Source organism: Enhydra lutris, unplaced genomic scaffold (assembly GCF_002288905.1).
Source record: "Enhydra lutris kenyoni isolate GAN:26980312 unplaced genomic scaffold, ASM228890v2 scaffoldscaffold18, whole genome shotgun sequence".
NCBI classification, from domain to species: domain Eukaryota; kingdom Metazoa; phylum Chordata; class Mammalia; order Carnivora; family Mustelidae; genus Enhydra; species Enhydra lutris.
Genome location: NW_019154102.1, coordinates 12,016,113 through 12,031,699, shown reverse-complemented (window position 1 = coordinate 12,031,699; position 15,587 = coordinate 12,016,113). Strand labels below are relative to the sequence as shown.

General features: G+C 47.0%; 1 protein-coding gene across 5 annotated transcripts in view; it reads left to right on the top strand.

Annotated features, from left to right (window-relative positions):
• The window catches only part of LOC111148006 (B-cell CLL/lymphoma 11A), a 101,487-nt gene that overhangs the window by 73,033 nt on the left and 12,867 nt on the right, over window positions 1-15,587 (top strand). For 4 of the 5 annotated variants that reach the window (XM_022504340.1, XM_022504341.1, XM_022504338.1 and 1 more), the window contains one exon: window positions 12,769-12,870. The exons of the other annotated variant lie outside the window; for it this stretch is intronic. In XM_022504340.1, coding sequence (XP_022360048.1) covers window positions 12,769-12,870 — 102 coding nt within the window. The remainder of the gene's footprint in view (window positions 1-12,768; window positions 12,871-15,587) is intronic. 5 annotated transcript variants of the gene reach the window in all.

Here is a 15,587-nt window from a genome sequence, read left to right as displayed (position 1 = left end):
TTCCTGCTCTATTTTTATTTTAAGGGTGCATGTTTCTCTCTTTCTGCCCTCTAGCATGTCCCAAGCAGAGGTGGGGGCCTAGGCCTGTGGGTGGGCAGGGAATCTGTGGGGCTGTCTCCAAAGCCCACAGCCATGGTTTCACATGCTGCAGCCCTTGCCAGGCCTTGGGTTGGGGAGCCTGGGGCCTCACAGAGCACAGCAGGCCTTTGCATTCTTTCTTTCCCAGGCCTCCGTGGGGCCGCGCCAGGATATGGTGCAACTCATGGGTGATGAGGTGTGGGCGGCTGCAGGTGTTCTCCTGCATCTGAGACGGGGAGGCAGCTGAGATCAGCCTGCCAGCCTTTTCTGGACCTTCCATGGCCAGCTTCCTAGCCTGGTTTTTAAGCCCTTTTAGTGTAGCAAAACCATGGGTTCTAAATAGAATTATTTGAACTGAAGAACTTCACACTGTTCTTTCTCTTGGGGCAGAAAGATAGGGGTGTAGGTGGGGGATGAGAATAGAGGAAAGTGTGGGAGATTACTTAAAAAAAAAATTGAGAGAGGGAAAGGAAAGGGACCCAGATTAGGTAATTGGGGCCAGTTCATTAGAAGACTTAAGAAAATCTGACATTGATTGTAACTCTTCTAACTGTAATTATATGGCATTTGGAAGGTGAATTATTAACCTGATTGTCCATAACAACCATTGAGTAAATATACAATTAGAGATTGCCAAAATTGTACAGTGAACTGATGGGCCAGCAGCCACCTTCAAGGGGCTGTAATCATCTCCCGGGTCAAGGCTGACCTGGAGGTTCCTTGGTTAGTGAATCATTTACTGGAGTGACCTCAGGGAGGGAAGTTTCCCCTGGTCGCTGCTGGCTCCGTGCAGCTCCGTGCAGCTCCGTCCAGCTAGCTCGTGGAGAATAAAGAGTTCTCTAACATGAAGAAAAGTCCACTGAGCAGTGCTCAGGTTCTGACTGTTTTTTAAGAGGCTTTTCTCTGCCCAGGGTGGTGTCGGGCCATGAGAGGTGGACAATACCGTCTTGGTTCTCAGAAGTCTGGGAGTTTAGTGGAGGAACCCGTGCCGGTGGATGCATGATGATCACGGGGGACTCTGGGCCCAGGAGAAATGCAGTGCAGAGCTGAAGATGGAGGAATGGCATAGCCTTTGTCATCCCCTCCATTGTCTACCCAGGGCCCTATGTGAGTGTCTGTCCATGCCCCCAGCCCTAGGTACGGGAGGGCCCCCCGCCTGGGTAATCTCAGTGGGGCCTCCTCCTGGGGAAGTCCACAGCCCTCTCACACTGAGGAGCCAGCCTGTGTCAGCCAAGAGCCTCAGGCCATAAATGCAAAGTATGGTTGAACAAAAGCAGCTTTTGAGTGAGAAAGCTGAGTGGAGTTGTCCCAACCTGTCAACTTCAGATTTCTTTCCTCCTCCCCATAAATCAAAAAACGGTTGGTAGAAGGGAGGGACAGAAGCGTTTCATTTTCAGATTTTGTAAGAAAATAAAATCAAATCAAAAGAACCTGTCCCACGCTGATACCTTACATGCCAGGTTTGAGCCTGAGGCAAATTTTTGTGGCCATGTAATAAGCTTCTTTAAAATGGTGACAGACCCTTGACTCTTTGCCTTGAATTACACTGATAAAAGACATTTTATTGCGTTAGAGCTGGGGCAGGAGTACAGGACGGTTCTTGCCTGGTCGGCCTCTTTGAAACCGTGTCAGCTCTGCTGTCCACACTCCCCACCGCCTGACAAGGTTTGAGCACCATGGCGGCGGAGATCTGTGGGCCCGTAACAGAGGGGGCTTTCTACCCAGCAGTCGAAAGTTGAGGCTCTGGAAGCAAAAGGATTTCAGCCTGAGGGGCTTTTTAGGGAGAGTGGAATGTCTCCGTTCTTGGTAGACATAAGAGATCCTGACACTGGTGGCTCTAGGTCAGTCTCATGGTTGGGACCACCAGGAAATAGAGTGCAGCTGGGAAAGCGAACCCTCTCAGACCTCATCTCGCCAGCTGTCTTAGAGACATTCCAAAGACAAACAATTCCAGGGTCTCCCTTGTAGTGTTGGATCCCTATATGCCCCCCTTGATCCTTATGGAATAGGGACAGGGGATTCCGGCCCCTTTGCCCAGGGAGGCCAGGTCTCCACTGGCTGAGCCCCCAAGTGAACCTGTTCACTGGGTAGAAAGGAGTTGAGATGGTGCATTCTTGGTTTGAAGAGCTTGGAGGTGTCTGATAACTCTGGGTGTTACCCTTGCTGAATCAACAGAATTAGTAAAGCCAAGAACAGCTAGCAACACCCACCCTGTGGCTGGATTGGGAACTCTTGAATGAGTGTAGATGATACATGTGGCATCTCTTTTTTATTCAGGAAATTCTTTCCAGGTTGGTTAGTGGTATAAATGAAGGATTAGAAATTGGGTAAAAAGCCAGGAAAATGACTAGGAAGCCAAGAAAATAGGCCTCAGATAAATAGGCTATGTCCTCCTCTCCTTTGTTCTGTGGCATTCTGTCAGGGAGGTTAGGGCTGAGGCCAGAGCTTGGCTGCTCTGTGCCCAGAAGGAGGGAAGGTGCTGAGGGACTAAGGAAGACGGTAGCAGAAGTTGGAGGAGCTTGTGGGCGGGCAGAGGCCTGTTTCTGAAAGAAGGACTAGCTGCCTTGGGATGAGGCCTGGCCTCACAGGACCAGAGCCCTCCTTGATTCAATCTCACCTCAGGCAAGAGGGCAGCCTAGTTTTGTTCCTAAAGAAATGTCAGAGCCTGACCTGCTAGACCATTTTTTTTTCTTTTTAGTTTGTAAAGCTTTGAAGCCTTAAATTAGTTCTCATAATTTCCGAGCACTTCTGTATTAACCATAGGACATAATAGGTTTTAATTCTGGAGAATGGCCAGTTCTGGTTCTAAGAATCTCTTGGCCAAGATTGTCACAGAGCCTTTGGTCTGAAGACGATGCCTTCCCCACTGCCTGAAACGCAGGTGGGAGAGCACACACACACACACACACACACACACACACACACACACCACTTTATAGTCCCAGGAAGGCAAGTGATTGCCTGTAAATGGCATTAAGACTTGTGTCTAGACAACACACCCTGCCTTGGCTCACCTTGAGGGCTCCTGAGGTGAGTGCTGATGAGGGGCAAAGCTTGGTCCCCAGGAAGGTGGACTGGACTCTGAGCTCCAGCCCTGCCTTCATGACCTGCAGCAGGATGCTTTTGGCACCTTCTGCTTCCTCCTTGGGGAGGTGAGGATAACACCTTCCCTCATCCCACAGGATTACTGTAGGGCCAGAATGTGAGGAGGATGCTTTGGGAAGAAGAAGGATATCCTTTCTTAAGAAGGGCCAGGCTGGGAGGCTTGACACAGCCTACCTGGGGCTGCCTGTCCTTTGGGGCCCCCTTCCCTTGAATGGCTGCACAGATCAGCCCTGGAAGATAAGACTAGAAAATTCTCCAGCTCCGTGGGTGGTCAACCATGCCTATGCCCTCCCTTGTCCCTCCAGCATCACACTGCCCCAGCCTGTCGACCTCCTCCTCCACAGCACCCAAGAACACTTGAAAACATCAAGGGTCTCTTTATAAATGCCAAGCTTAAGTTTTTTAAGTTTATTCTGGTATTTTCTTGAGACTGATGAAAATGGTGGTGTGGAGGCAGAAATTATGTTTGCCGTGAACTGACACAGATAAAAAGGCTCGGGGTGGCCTCTTCAGAGTAATTTGGGAGTTGCATGTTCTGCCGGCTTTGATAGACAAGTCCTCTGCTCTGGCCGGTGTTATCAGAATTAAACGTTCGCTGAGCAAATGGTCAGTCTCATTGGAGCCATCTTCCTGGCCCAAATGCCTTTCCCTCCCTCCCTCTACTTAAGTCAGGAGAAACTCAAGTGTGGTTTTCAATGCTTTCCAGGTGTCTGGGAGCATGATTTTCCATCCTTTTCTTCATTTATCCTGTGGGTAGTGGGGGGCATGAGTGGTGTCTGTGAGTGTATTTGTGGGAAGCTGGACAGTTTGGGTGACAGAAAGGAATTCAGGACAGCTCCTTGGATCACTGCCCCCTTCTCACCACAGAGGTATTGCACTGAGCCCCACCTTAAGGAAGCCCAATACCCACAAAATCTCATCAATGGCAACTGATAAATTAGAGGGTGATTTTTCACATTACAGAAAAGATTGTTAACTTTTCAAAAGGTTTCGCCACAGGGTTCCTTTAAATAGTGAGCTCCCCCACTGAATTTAAAGTGTTTGTTTACAGATCATTAACTACTTGACAGAGAGGTTGGGGAGGGGGTGGAGGAAGAAGCACTTAAAAGGTAAAATGTTAGAAGCCCTGCCAATTTTCGATGGGCCTGGAAGGGTGATGAAACATCTCTGAAATTATGTTGGTTAGCAAATGCGATTCCATTTACAGAAACTCACTTTACACATGGCTTTCCAGGAAACCTTCACATTGGTTGAAGGCAGGGACCACAGGACCCTGGGGCCTTGCTGCCCTGGTTTGAGGTGCCTGGGAGAGGACTCTGGCTTTCCTAGAGTCCTGTGTGTGCCCTCGCAAGCTGTGGGTGCCAGGCTCTGGCATGAGGCCGAGCTTTGCCACTGGCCGTCTGGCACGGACAGCTGAGACCTTTTCCCTTGACATTTAGCCTGAGTTTGTGGAAAGTTATTTCCTGGTTCTCTGTGACCTTCAGTCTCTTTGGCTCTGGACCCACCTAGGTTTCCTCCTTGAAGCTTAGACAGGTGAGCCTGGCAAGATTGTGTCCCAGGAAGGTGAAATCCACCACCAGGCCTACCTTCTGAGCCAAAGAATTAGGCTGGCAGCTGAACCCAGCCCACACTGGTGTGTAGGTTCTTGCTAGTCCCTGCGAGGGCATGAGGAGCACAGGCCATCCTGGCCAGTGTTTAGGATGGCCCATAGCAGGTCTCTTCACTGCATCCCAAACTCCTCTCCTACATCTGGTCTCAGAGAGACCCCGACTGGCCTGGGAAACCGGAGGGAGTCATCCATCGGATCCAGTCTTCTCTTTTTAAGGACAAGAACACTTCGGGTCAGAAAGGGGATGGGATTTACCAAGGTCATGCACCGCTGGTGAGTGGCAGAGTGAGGATCGAAGACTCTGGATTCCTGACTTCATGCCAGCGGCCTCTCCAGAGGAGCGAGTCCCTGACGTCCTAAAGGAAGAGAAGAATCTGGACAGTGAGGGTCAGTGCAGCTCATGGGCCTGGGCATCTTTAAAAGTAGTTCTCCTAGGGACGCCTGGGTGGCTCAGTTGGTTAAGCAGCTGCCTTCGGCTCAGGTCATGATCCCAGCGTCCTGGGATCAAGTCCCACATCGGGCTCCTTGCTCATCAGGGAGCCTGCTTCTCCCTCTGCCTGCCATTCTGTCTGCCTGTGCTTGCTCTCTCTCCCTCTCTCTCTCTGACAAATAAATAAATTAAAAAAAAAAATCTTTAAAAAAAAAAAAAAAGTAGTTCTCCTATTCTCCCAAATAACCTGAGAAAGACCCCAGGTAAAAGCAAAACTACATGTGCACATGTGCAAACACACGCACGCCCGCACACATGCATGAACACTCCACCCCAGACAAACAAAATGCTCAAATAAGGACTCAGAGCAGGGGGTGGGGGAGTGTGAAGGGACCCGGCCTTCCCCGTGGCTTTGAAGAGAAGAAAGGGGGAAATTTGGAGGGAAGGTCAAATCGGTGATTGAAGAGACAAAGCAGGGTATGAAAATCTCCACATTTCTCTCACAGTCATTTGTTGAAAACGTGTCCGCAAGTACAAGCCCATCTTAAACTGCCAATGATACATCTGATATAGATTATTTAAGCCAGGGAGGCAATACCGCGAAGAAGAATGTGGCTATCAACACTTGTTTGTCTGACTCAGAGAAATGAAACAGTGAATTCTGCCTCAGCGGACCACCCACCATTCATCAGGGGAGAAAAATGGAGGTGGGGGGGCGGGGACAAAACAGGACAGGCGAACTTCCATGAAGAGTTTCACAAGCGTCCGCAGGGCTGTGTCACTTCTTTTAAGAAAATGTGATATTTGGAAGTATGAACTTGTCCAAGCTGAAGACTTTGCAGAAGTCCTCAGAGGGTTTATTTAGATGAGCAGATCCTCTGTCGTCAACTCAATGGATCGGTGTACAATATTTTGATTTCACTGTAACTACCTGTTGGGCCCCCATTTGCTCTGTGCACACCTTGGCCTTTGCTCCTCTGAGCATCTATACCTACTTTTGCTTTTGTCTAGAAGTTCCTTCCTCTTGGGTCTCCAGGTGCAGTTCGTAAGTTACCTCTGCCTGAAAGCCGCTCTCCTCCCTTTCAAGTGGAAGTAATTTCTCTTCCTTTGAATTTTCGTAGCAGTTTCTCTGTGGCTCTCTCATAACACACTTTCTGCATGGGAGTGGAGCGATTTCTGTCCAGGCCTTATCTTCTCTACTAGTGGAAGGCTGCCTTGGGAAGTCCGTGTCTCGGTTTTCTTTGTGTTACCGGCAGACGCTGGCCCATTGCTTTGGGCCTCACAGGCCCTCAGTAAATAGTTGTTGAATGAATGCATGGAAGAATGAATGAATGGAATTAACCTGGGCGACACATTTTGCGCAGTGAGGTACACAGTTAAACAAAGGGAAAAAAAAGTCCTAAGACAATTTGTCTTTATATAGCTGCCCTTCCAATCTCCTTGATAAGTTCCACCATTCTAAAGCAAAAGCCTGAAGTGTAATAAAAATTTATCTAATTCACAATCAAGTGAAAATACTTTGGGCACAGAGCCAAAGAATATTATTGGAGTGCACTTTTTTCAACACCCTAAATTTAACCAGCTGGAATTCTTTTTTTAAGTACCATCCTATTCAACCTTTTGAAATGAAGGATTTGCCTTTTAGTGGGAAATCTGCATTTCAACACAAAGATGGAGCACAATGTCTTTGGTTTAGTTATTCTTCAGAAAAGCAAGCTCTTTTTTTTTTTTCTTTTTTGAATTATATGCTTTGCTTATGTTAAAGACACAGGCTGCAGAAATTTTGTTTAGGCCTGACAGATTGGTAGCTCGCATTTTTTGCATTTTTATAGATAAAGGGGCATGAAAAGTGGCATCTCTCCTCCCCTCATTCAGTGAGTTCCTACGGTAAGAACTCAAAAGGTGAAGTTAGTTTTTAGATCGTCAAGGCTCAGCTAAGAGGATAGAATTCAAAAAAGAAGAGTTTTTCATGTATAATTGATGAAATGAAGTCAGTGATGAAGTATCAAGGAACGTAGAGATCATGAGCAAGTTTCAGCAGAGAGATTCGGTTAAGTGTGATATCTCTAGAATTCCTGCTTGTTTTCATTTGTACAGGATACACTTTTCTTTTTAAGATTTTATTTATTTATTTGACAGAGATCACAAGTAGGCAGAGAGGCAGGCAGAGAGAAAGTAGGAAGCAGGCTCCCTGCTAAGCAGAGAGCCCAGTGCGGGGCTCGATCCCGGGATCCTGGGATCATGGCCTGAGCCGAAGGCAGAGGCTTTAATCCACTGAGCCACCCAGGCGCCCCTGTACACGATACATCACAATTGGTAAAACCTCAGCTAGTAAAAAAAGCAATGGTGGAAAAAATGCTCATGTAAAATGCTCATTTCTAGAACAAAAGGGAATGCAATTTTGACAATATCAGAAGGTTAATTAAGAAGTCTGTTAGCGATGATAAACCTGGTACATTTTCAGTTTAGACTGACATGACTCAAGACACCGGCATAGCTAATGTTTGTTATATAATACTGTGATAAGTCACAGAATCTCAGAGAGGAGCTGGTATTTATTGTAAATGGAAGGTCAAGAGCTCGAAAGACATTTAGTGGATTTGCTTTCCGGTTAAAGAAGCCTCTGTCCCAGACTAGCGGCCCTACTGTTATTTTTGTGATTTGGATCCACTAATATTGATAGAACTGGAATTGGTTCATTCAGCAATCCGTCTAAACTTTCAGGATGAATTTTTAAGTGTAGTCGGTAAGGTGGCTGGGGGAAGAGGGGATTGCAGAATTTTGGAACTGGAACAGAGGGTCAGGGTCCTTTATTTTGGCCTATCACCCAATATCGAGATTCCCTCCCCACCATGGTGGGTTGTCATTCTTTTCGTTTTCTTTTCTTTTTTTAAAGGTTTTATTTATTTATTTGACAGAGAGAGACAGCGAGAGAGGAAACACAAGCAGGGAGAGTATGAGAGGGAGAAGCAGGCTTCCCACAGAGCAGGGAGCCAATCCCAAGACCCTGGGATCATTTCCTGAGCCCAAGGGAGAGGCTTAACGCACTGAACCACCCAGGTGCCCCATGTCATTCTTTTCTTCAATACCCATAGTGAATGGGAGGTAATAGCTTCCCAAGGTAACCCATTCTACATGGGGACAACTCTGTTACCTTTGTGCCCTACCTAGTTGGAAAAACAGAGAAGTTTTCTAAAAACGTATGTTCAAGGGATACCTGGGTGGCTCAGTCAATTAAGTTTCTGCCTTCGGCTTGATCCCAGGGTCCTGGGATGGAGCCCGGCATTGGGCTGTCTTCTTGGTGGGGAGCCTGCTTCTCCTTCTCCTGCCTGCCACTGCGCCTGCTTGTGCCCGTCTCTCTTTCTCTGTCAAATAAATAAATAAATAAAATCTCTTAAAAGAAAAACCAAACATACGTTCAAGGAAGGAAACATATACATGTGTATACATTATAGTAAATATCACACATCTATACATCCATGTACTCTGCTAGAGAGGCCTGGGGGTTTAATACCTGATAAAGCTTGGCCACCAGAACAGTCATCAGGCATGTTGTAAATGATGCTTCGTACTTAGCTGTTTGGGCTCCTTTGTAGATCAGCAGTATTACTTGTCGATGAGGAGACTATAGTGTGGCTGCGTTTCATACCCAGTGATTAATTTCAGAAACAAACAGCATGGCAATAATAAAGGAGTCTTTGAGATGCTCTTGAGGAAACCTAGAACTTGATTTAAGGACCTTAAATTCCAGGGACATCCCACAGGGCTGAGAGAGCTCTGCATCCAAAGTTGGTACCCATTGTATATAGAAATGTAAAGTGACCAGTGTAAAACATTAAATCAAAACCATTCCCAATTTACTGCAGATTTTTAATGAGACCTGAAAAATAAGATTCATTATTTTTTATTCAGCCGTAAAGACACATTGCAACTTAACAATGCATAAGGCATTTCCAAGGCCCCAAGTGGAAATGCTGGGTCTCTAGAGAACTTTGTGAACCAGAACAGGTTAACACACCTTTTTTTAGAAGCATACAGGCATTTGAAAAGACTGATCCAGAAGAGGGCAACACATCACATTTGTGAGTCCAGACAAGGAAACAGAGCCCAGCTCCTACTCTGTCCCTGCCGTGTGCCACAGCTGCTTTCTCAAACATTTCAGCTTTGGTGAAAGTGGTGAGGACACCATCTGTCAGACATAAACCAGTCTGGATGTTGTCTTGTGCAAAGAGTATTCCCTGTTGGATGGAAAGCTTGGGTCTGTTCTCTGTCCTGTCACTGAGGAAGGGTGGCCCTGAGATTCCACATGAAGGGATTCTTAGCTATGTCCCAAGCTTGCTCTGTTTTTGACTGTTCTAAAGGAGGTGAGTCCCAGACAGAAGAGACGATAGTCTCGTAGCCATTCTGGCTCTCTGCCAGAAGAGCATGCTTCCAGCTTCCGTGCCTCCCTCATCCTAGGACAGCAGGATTAAACTGGAACTGTGCCCACATATCACCTGGAGGAGTTGTTCAACATAGATTGCCGCCCGGCCCCCACCCCCAGGTGTTTATTCAGTGAGTCTGAGGTGGGCCTGAGAATTTGCATTTCCAACGGGCTCCCAGGGAATGCTGATACTGGGCCTCCAGTCTGGAACCGCTGCCCTGAGAGTGCCACCAAGGAAATGAAAGAGAGCATAGCCAGACTGCCCACTTTCCAGCCCACCACTCCCTGGGGAAAATGAAGAGCAAAGGCCTTCAGCCAGGGGTGGCTCAGGCAGGTAGACCTGCTTGTTGAGTGCGATGCTTAGAAGCATTCATTGTGAGACTTTGCCTAAAACATGTTGAAATCATTGCAAAAAGTTAAACCCTAGGGAGGCGATTAACAATTTAGCATTTTCAGTTCCAGTGAGAACTGCCGTCTACTTACCAAGGGGAATGTGTTCAGTGGGAGAGGCTGCAGAGTCAGCTGGGGTTCCCCACTGCCTTTGTTTTGACACTCTTCCTGGAGGAAGAGAAATGCAAGGATGGGTCTCTCAATAGCTTGTTAAGCTGATAGGAACAGTTTGTCTCTCTTTAGCTGGCTAATTCTGCAGGGGAAGCAGCGGTAAAGGGTGAAAGCAGAGAGATCTGGGTTGGGGGCGGGTGTGTGGGGGGGGGGGGGGGGGGGGGGGGTGGGAAGCTAAGAGGCTCAGGAAGCAGATCAGGTGTCGGTTTCCAATTTTAAAGCTCAGTCAGTTTATTTGGACCTTCAGAAGGCCCACTGAGCACCTTTGGGTTGGACTTTCTCCCAAGACATTGTTAGGAGAAATTGTTTCTCTTAACGGGTCAGGAGAAAGGGAACCCCCCACATTGGCACTTCTTGGGCGGGAACCAGGGGAAGAGCTAGATGGATATCCCAGGAAAGAGCACAGGATGGGAAGTCAGGAGATGATTCCAATCTTCACTTCAACCGTCAGCATAGCTGTGGGCCAGCCACTTGATTTCTCAAGGCCTCAGTTTCCCCATCTGTAAAATGAAGGCATAGACTTGAGGATCTTGAAGGTTTCTTACAATTCAAAAGCCAAAAGCAGGGTCGTGGTGCCAGATACCCAGATGCTGTCCTTGATGAGCCCTTGCTTTGCCACTGGCCTGGCCTTGTGGAAGAGTGGACAGCCCCCAGAAGCTCGGCTTGCTCAGGGCCGACGAGTCTGTAGACAGGTTTGCCAACCGAAGGTAAATGTGAGTGGTCAGACCTAGATTAGGTGAAGAGCCCTCCCATTTCTTGCTGGAGGCCTATCAAGGCACCTCAAGGCTCTTCTCAGAGGAAGTGGCAGGGAGTTTGAAATCAGACTGTCCCCGTGCAGGGGTCCAGGTCCCATGCTGCATTTCTGCCAGGGTCACAGAGCTACCTCAGTTGTGTGGGTCTCCTAAGGAAAGGATTTCCATCTTAGTCTGACGCTGAGCAAACTTAGGAAATGGCTAAGGCAAGAGCAAGCGCAAAGGTGGGTTCTCAGACTTCTTGTTGAAAAACACAATGACTAATTCTGCAGTGAATTTTACCCTCTACTCTCAATACCCTGTTTATAATATAAACGATCAAATGAAGACTTACTTTTTTTTTTTTTTTAAGTCCAATCTTTGCACTTTTCACGGGTTCATTTTGTGGTATTTATTTTGTTTGGAGTTAGAGCGGAGGATATGTCTCTGGAGATGGTCTCCGAGAGCAGTCCCCTCCTTTGCAGGCCTGGTAACAACAGAGTATAAGATCTTCCACGAGCACCACGCCATTGTTACCCACCGGGCTCCCCATGAAAGGGAGCCTTGTGCTGACTGCCCTGGCTGTTCTTGGCAGCGTGAATCTCTATAAGGAGAACAGGATGTATTTTACACTTGAGACCTGCTGTCCTAGAGTCTAACAACAACACTTTTAAGTGCTCTTAATATTAAGCTAATGGAAAACATACTCTGTTTACTCACCATCAAAGTCTGTTTTTCTTCTCTCCCTCCTCCCCCAATCATCACAACCTCCCAGCCTCTAGAACACACTGAGTATCTCCTGCTCCATCGATCTACACTCTGTCTCAAGGTTGACCTCTCCATGCTTGGTTGGCTCAAGGTGGACTTGGAAAAACTAGGAACTTACCACATAAACCATGTAATCCCCAGGTCGCACAAACCAAATATTTCTTTTCTCACAAAAGTCTCAGTGCTAGAAATGCTTGATTTACTGCTAGATTTATGTTTATTAGTGTGAGAAGTCATTTCTCCTCACCAGAGAGCAACCAAGTGCAGTAGAATGGAGAAGGTGGGCCACTTTTTCTGGGTGCTTGGTTCTCTCCTTGTCACGTAAGAGTAGGCTTCCTCACCCTCAAGATGTGGATTTGGCCGAAGTTATTCGGACCCCAGAAGTCTAATCTTTATTCTCCACTGCTTTGTGTTGTAAGAAGCCGTGTCTATGTGGGGTATTCCACTGATGCGATTCTAGAAAAGAATCTATTCTAGATTCTTGCCCAACCAAGTCCGCGATGCCCACGATTTCCCTGTCTTTGAAGGCGCTGTCCTAAGCACAGCTTGGGAAGAAGGAGCAATGGGACTGGGAAGACAGAATGGGCCTCTCTGTTCTAGAAGGAATGATTCACAGATCCACTTATTTCCTACTTGCATATTGTTTTTTGTTTGGGCTTGTCTTTTATAGTAAATGTATGCATGTAAACCAGCCTTGCAGATAAATCCCCTCCCTTTTGCAGTCTACCCCCAGTATTACCAATTTTCCCCTTGCTATTTACACGTCTCTTATTGTAAGACAATAAACAAACAATAACAAAGAAGCAAAGGAACCAAAGACCAACCCCCCCCATTAAAACAAACCCCTTTTCTTTTGTCTAAAAAGACCAAAATCAAAAACAAAACAAAATTGTGGAAATAACTTCATCGCTGTTTGTTTGATGCAGGCCTTGGGCCTGTTAACTATCTGCAAGGCTGTTGTAATGATGTTAATCTATTTTAATGGAATTGAAATGTGATATCCTGTGGTTTACGATGCACATTGTTTGTAGCTTTAGTGCTTGATTTTGGGTTTCTTTCACAGATAAACTTCTGCACTGGAGGGGCCTGTCCTCCCCTCGTTCTGCACACGGAGCTCTAATCCCCACGCCCGGGATGAGTGCAGAATATGCCCCGCAGGGTATTTGTAAGTTGAGCATTATTTCTTCTACAAATGTCCATGTGTATAAAGCTGAGAGTTTCTGGAAATTACCCTTACTTTTTAAGTACCGAAAAGAGTTACTTTCAAAACAGATTGGCATTCTCATCTGCATTATTCCATTACTCACTGGTACCCTCTCTCCCGCTCCATTCTATACCCCCTCCTTTTTTCCCCCTCCCCTTTCCTCACTGGAGACACAGAACTGACAGCAGTTCATCCCTGGGGGTAGGGGGAGGTAGGGAGGGTGGAGGGTGAGGGAGGTGGCCTCCCCAGGGTCTTAGCTGTCTCCACGGCTGGTAACCATATACCATCTGTGTGTTCCGGCCCCATTTTATTGCTGGACATTCGCTTGCATGGCCTCATTTAGGACTTGGAATTTATTCCATGGAGTCCGTGTTAGCAGAGGCCAGAACCAAAAGAAGTCAATGTAGAGTTACTTTAGAGCTGTGCTCATGTGTGTTATATGTGCATTTCCGTGTGTATTGAAGCATGGTATATTTGTATATCCACATGGTGCATTATATATGTGCATACATATGCAATTTCTACTTATTTTTCTCCTAGTTTTAGAGACAAATGCACAGCCTTGTTGCTTAAATTCAAAGAGTCCACCGTCACCCACATCACTACCACTAACACCATCCACATACTTGTTCAAACCAATTTTATGGTGGGGAAATTTTTATGAAATGTAGATTTGTATGTTGGTGAAAATGTGTTTGAAAAGATGTTGTTTTAGAAGGTAATTCAGTTTGCTTTTCTATGGAGTAACAAATGATATGAGTCATGCATGGTACAAAGTCGGATGGGGGTGGGGGTTGATTCTACCCCAAACACAAAAAAGCAGCTTCCTGAAAAAAAGAAGTGCAGCATCTAATCTTTAGTTAAGGAATGTTATTTTTACTTTGAAAGTGTGTGAAAACTAACCTGTTGTGGACAGAAGAAAGGAAACGGGGAGTGTGTCATGGAAAGAAAAGAACAAGATGCTGCAGGTGTTCAGTTAGAGAGGGGCCTGGTTATTCGGTGGGAGTCGTAAAGCTAGACCTAACCATCGTGAATGGTGTCTGCAGGGCAGGGCTTGCGCCCTGAGACCAAATTGGAAGCCAGTTGTTTGTTTTGTTAACTCCTAGGTAATCCTAGGTAACAAGGACTCATTGTGTGAATTTCACAAGTCCTCCAGTCCCGAGGGCTGGGCGGTGGAGGGGTTAAAACACCACTTCTGCCACCCCCTCCCCAACACCAGGCTGGGCCTAAGGCTGGCTTAGGTCACAGACTGTAGAGTTTAGGGGGTTGGACTCATGGTTTCGAGTCCCTACATGCTGACTGGGTGGGGAAAGCGCTCCTCGATTGGCTGGGGGTGCCTGGGGCCCCGCACTGGGCCGTGGGAACTGAACCACCCGTGGAGGGAAGGGAAAAGAGGGGAGTGGGGTGGTGGAGAGGAGGGTGGGGCTGAGTGGCCACTGGCTGATGGCCTGGGAAACAGTTCGTCCTCTCTCTCTTCCGCTGACCCTCCTGAGGGCAGGGAGTTGGATTCGAGGGGTGGGAAGCTAAGATCCTGATACAGAGCCCTTGTCTGCTCCCCCTCTTCCCGCAAAGGGAGGGTGCCTAGATTGCTGGTGCCCATGCTGGCAGGACCAGTTTAGGAGTGACCAGACAAGGTATGTGGAGATGGGTTGTGGAACTCCAGAAAGCTCTGGAGCAAAGCTGACCCCCAGGCCACTCAGCTGCCTTAACCAGCTGCTCCCTTGGCTTTCAGAGCACTTAGCCCTTACCTTGTGGCTTCCCTGCTGGTGGAGCACAGTCGTGGGCCCTAATGTGCCCCTACCTGCTGCCCTCCAGCCAGGGCCTCTGCTGGGCCTGAGGTGAGGCCTGGATTCTGGATTCCAGCCTTCTTCTGGAAGCCCTTCTGGGCATGCGACCTGGTTGGTCATCATGCTAGGGAACTCATCAAGGCTGGGAGTAAAGAAAACTCACGTTCACGTTGGTCCAGGTAGTTTACATGTGGCTTTTATAAGCATCTGTCATCTGAGCCTCACAGTTCTGTCAGGTACTGTTTTTATGCTCATTTTACAGATAGGAAGCCTAAGGGCCAAAGAAATGACTGGTTCGGAGCCCTGGTGTCAGACCTTGTTCTTCTAAATCCTGAGGCTGAGATCACAGGTCTCTTTAGCATTGGTGGCAAACTAAAAATGGGGTTACTCCTTCCTATACAGTAAAATGAAATAAAATAACAGCTGGTAGGTGAGCTAATAGCCGATTTTAACTGTTTGCTGCCTGGAGTTCCTGCACTGGGGGCCAGGTCTCCACTTATTGCTCTAAATCAAAACAATCCCCGTGAATGCCCAATGAGGCTCTCAAATTGAGAAGTTGATTTTCATCAGAGTAAATGAAGAATATTATTATATTTTACACGTCAATAAATCAATGTAGCCCTAATTTTGCCATGCAGGAAATCAATTCTGGTCTTTCTAAACCATCAAAGATGTTATGAACAAAGTAATTTCACAAATTATGGCAAGTAACACATTTATTGATGACTGCAGTTTAGGAATTGAGAATCTGTGAGCACCGTAATATAATATGGTGCACTGGTGTGAGCCGAGTGAAACACAGATTATATGGTGAAACTGTAATGCATCATTTGCTATTAGTGGGCTGGTAATAATTACCAGTTTCAAAGCAGCTCTTTTGAGGTAATCTTT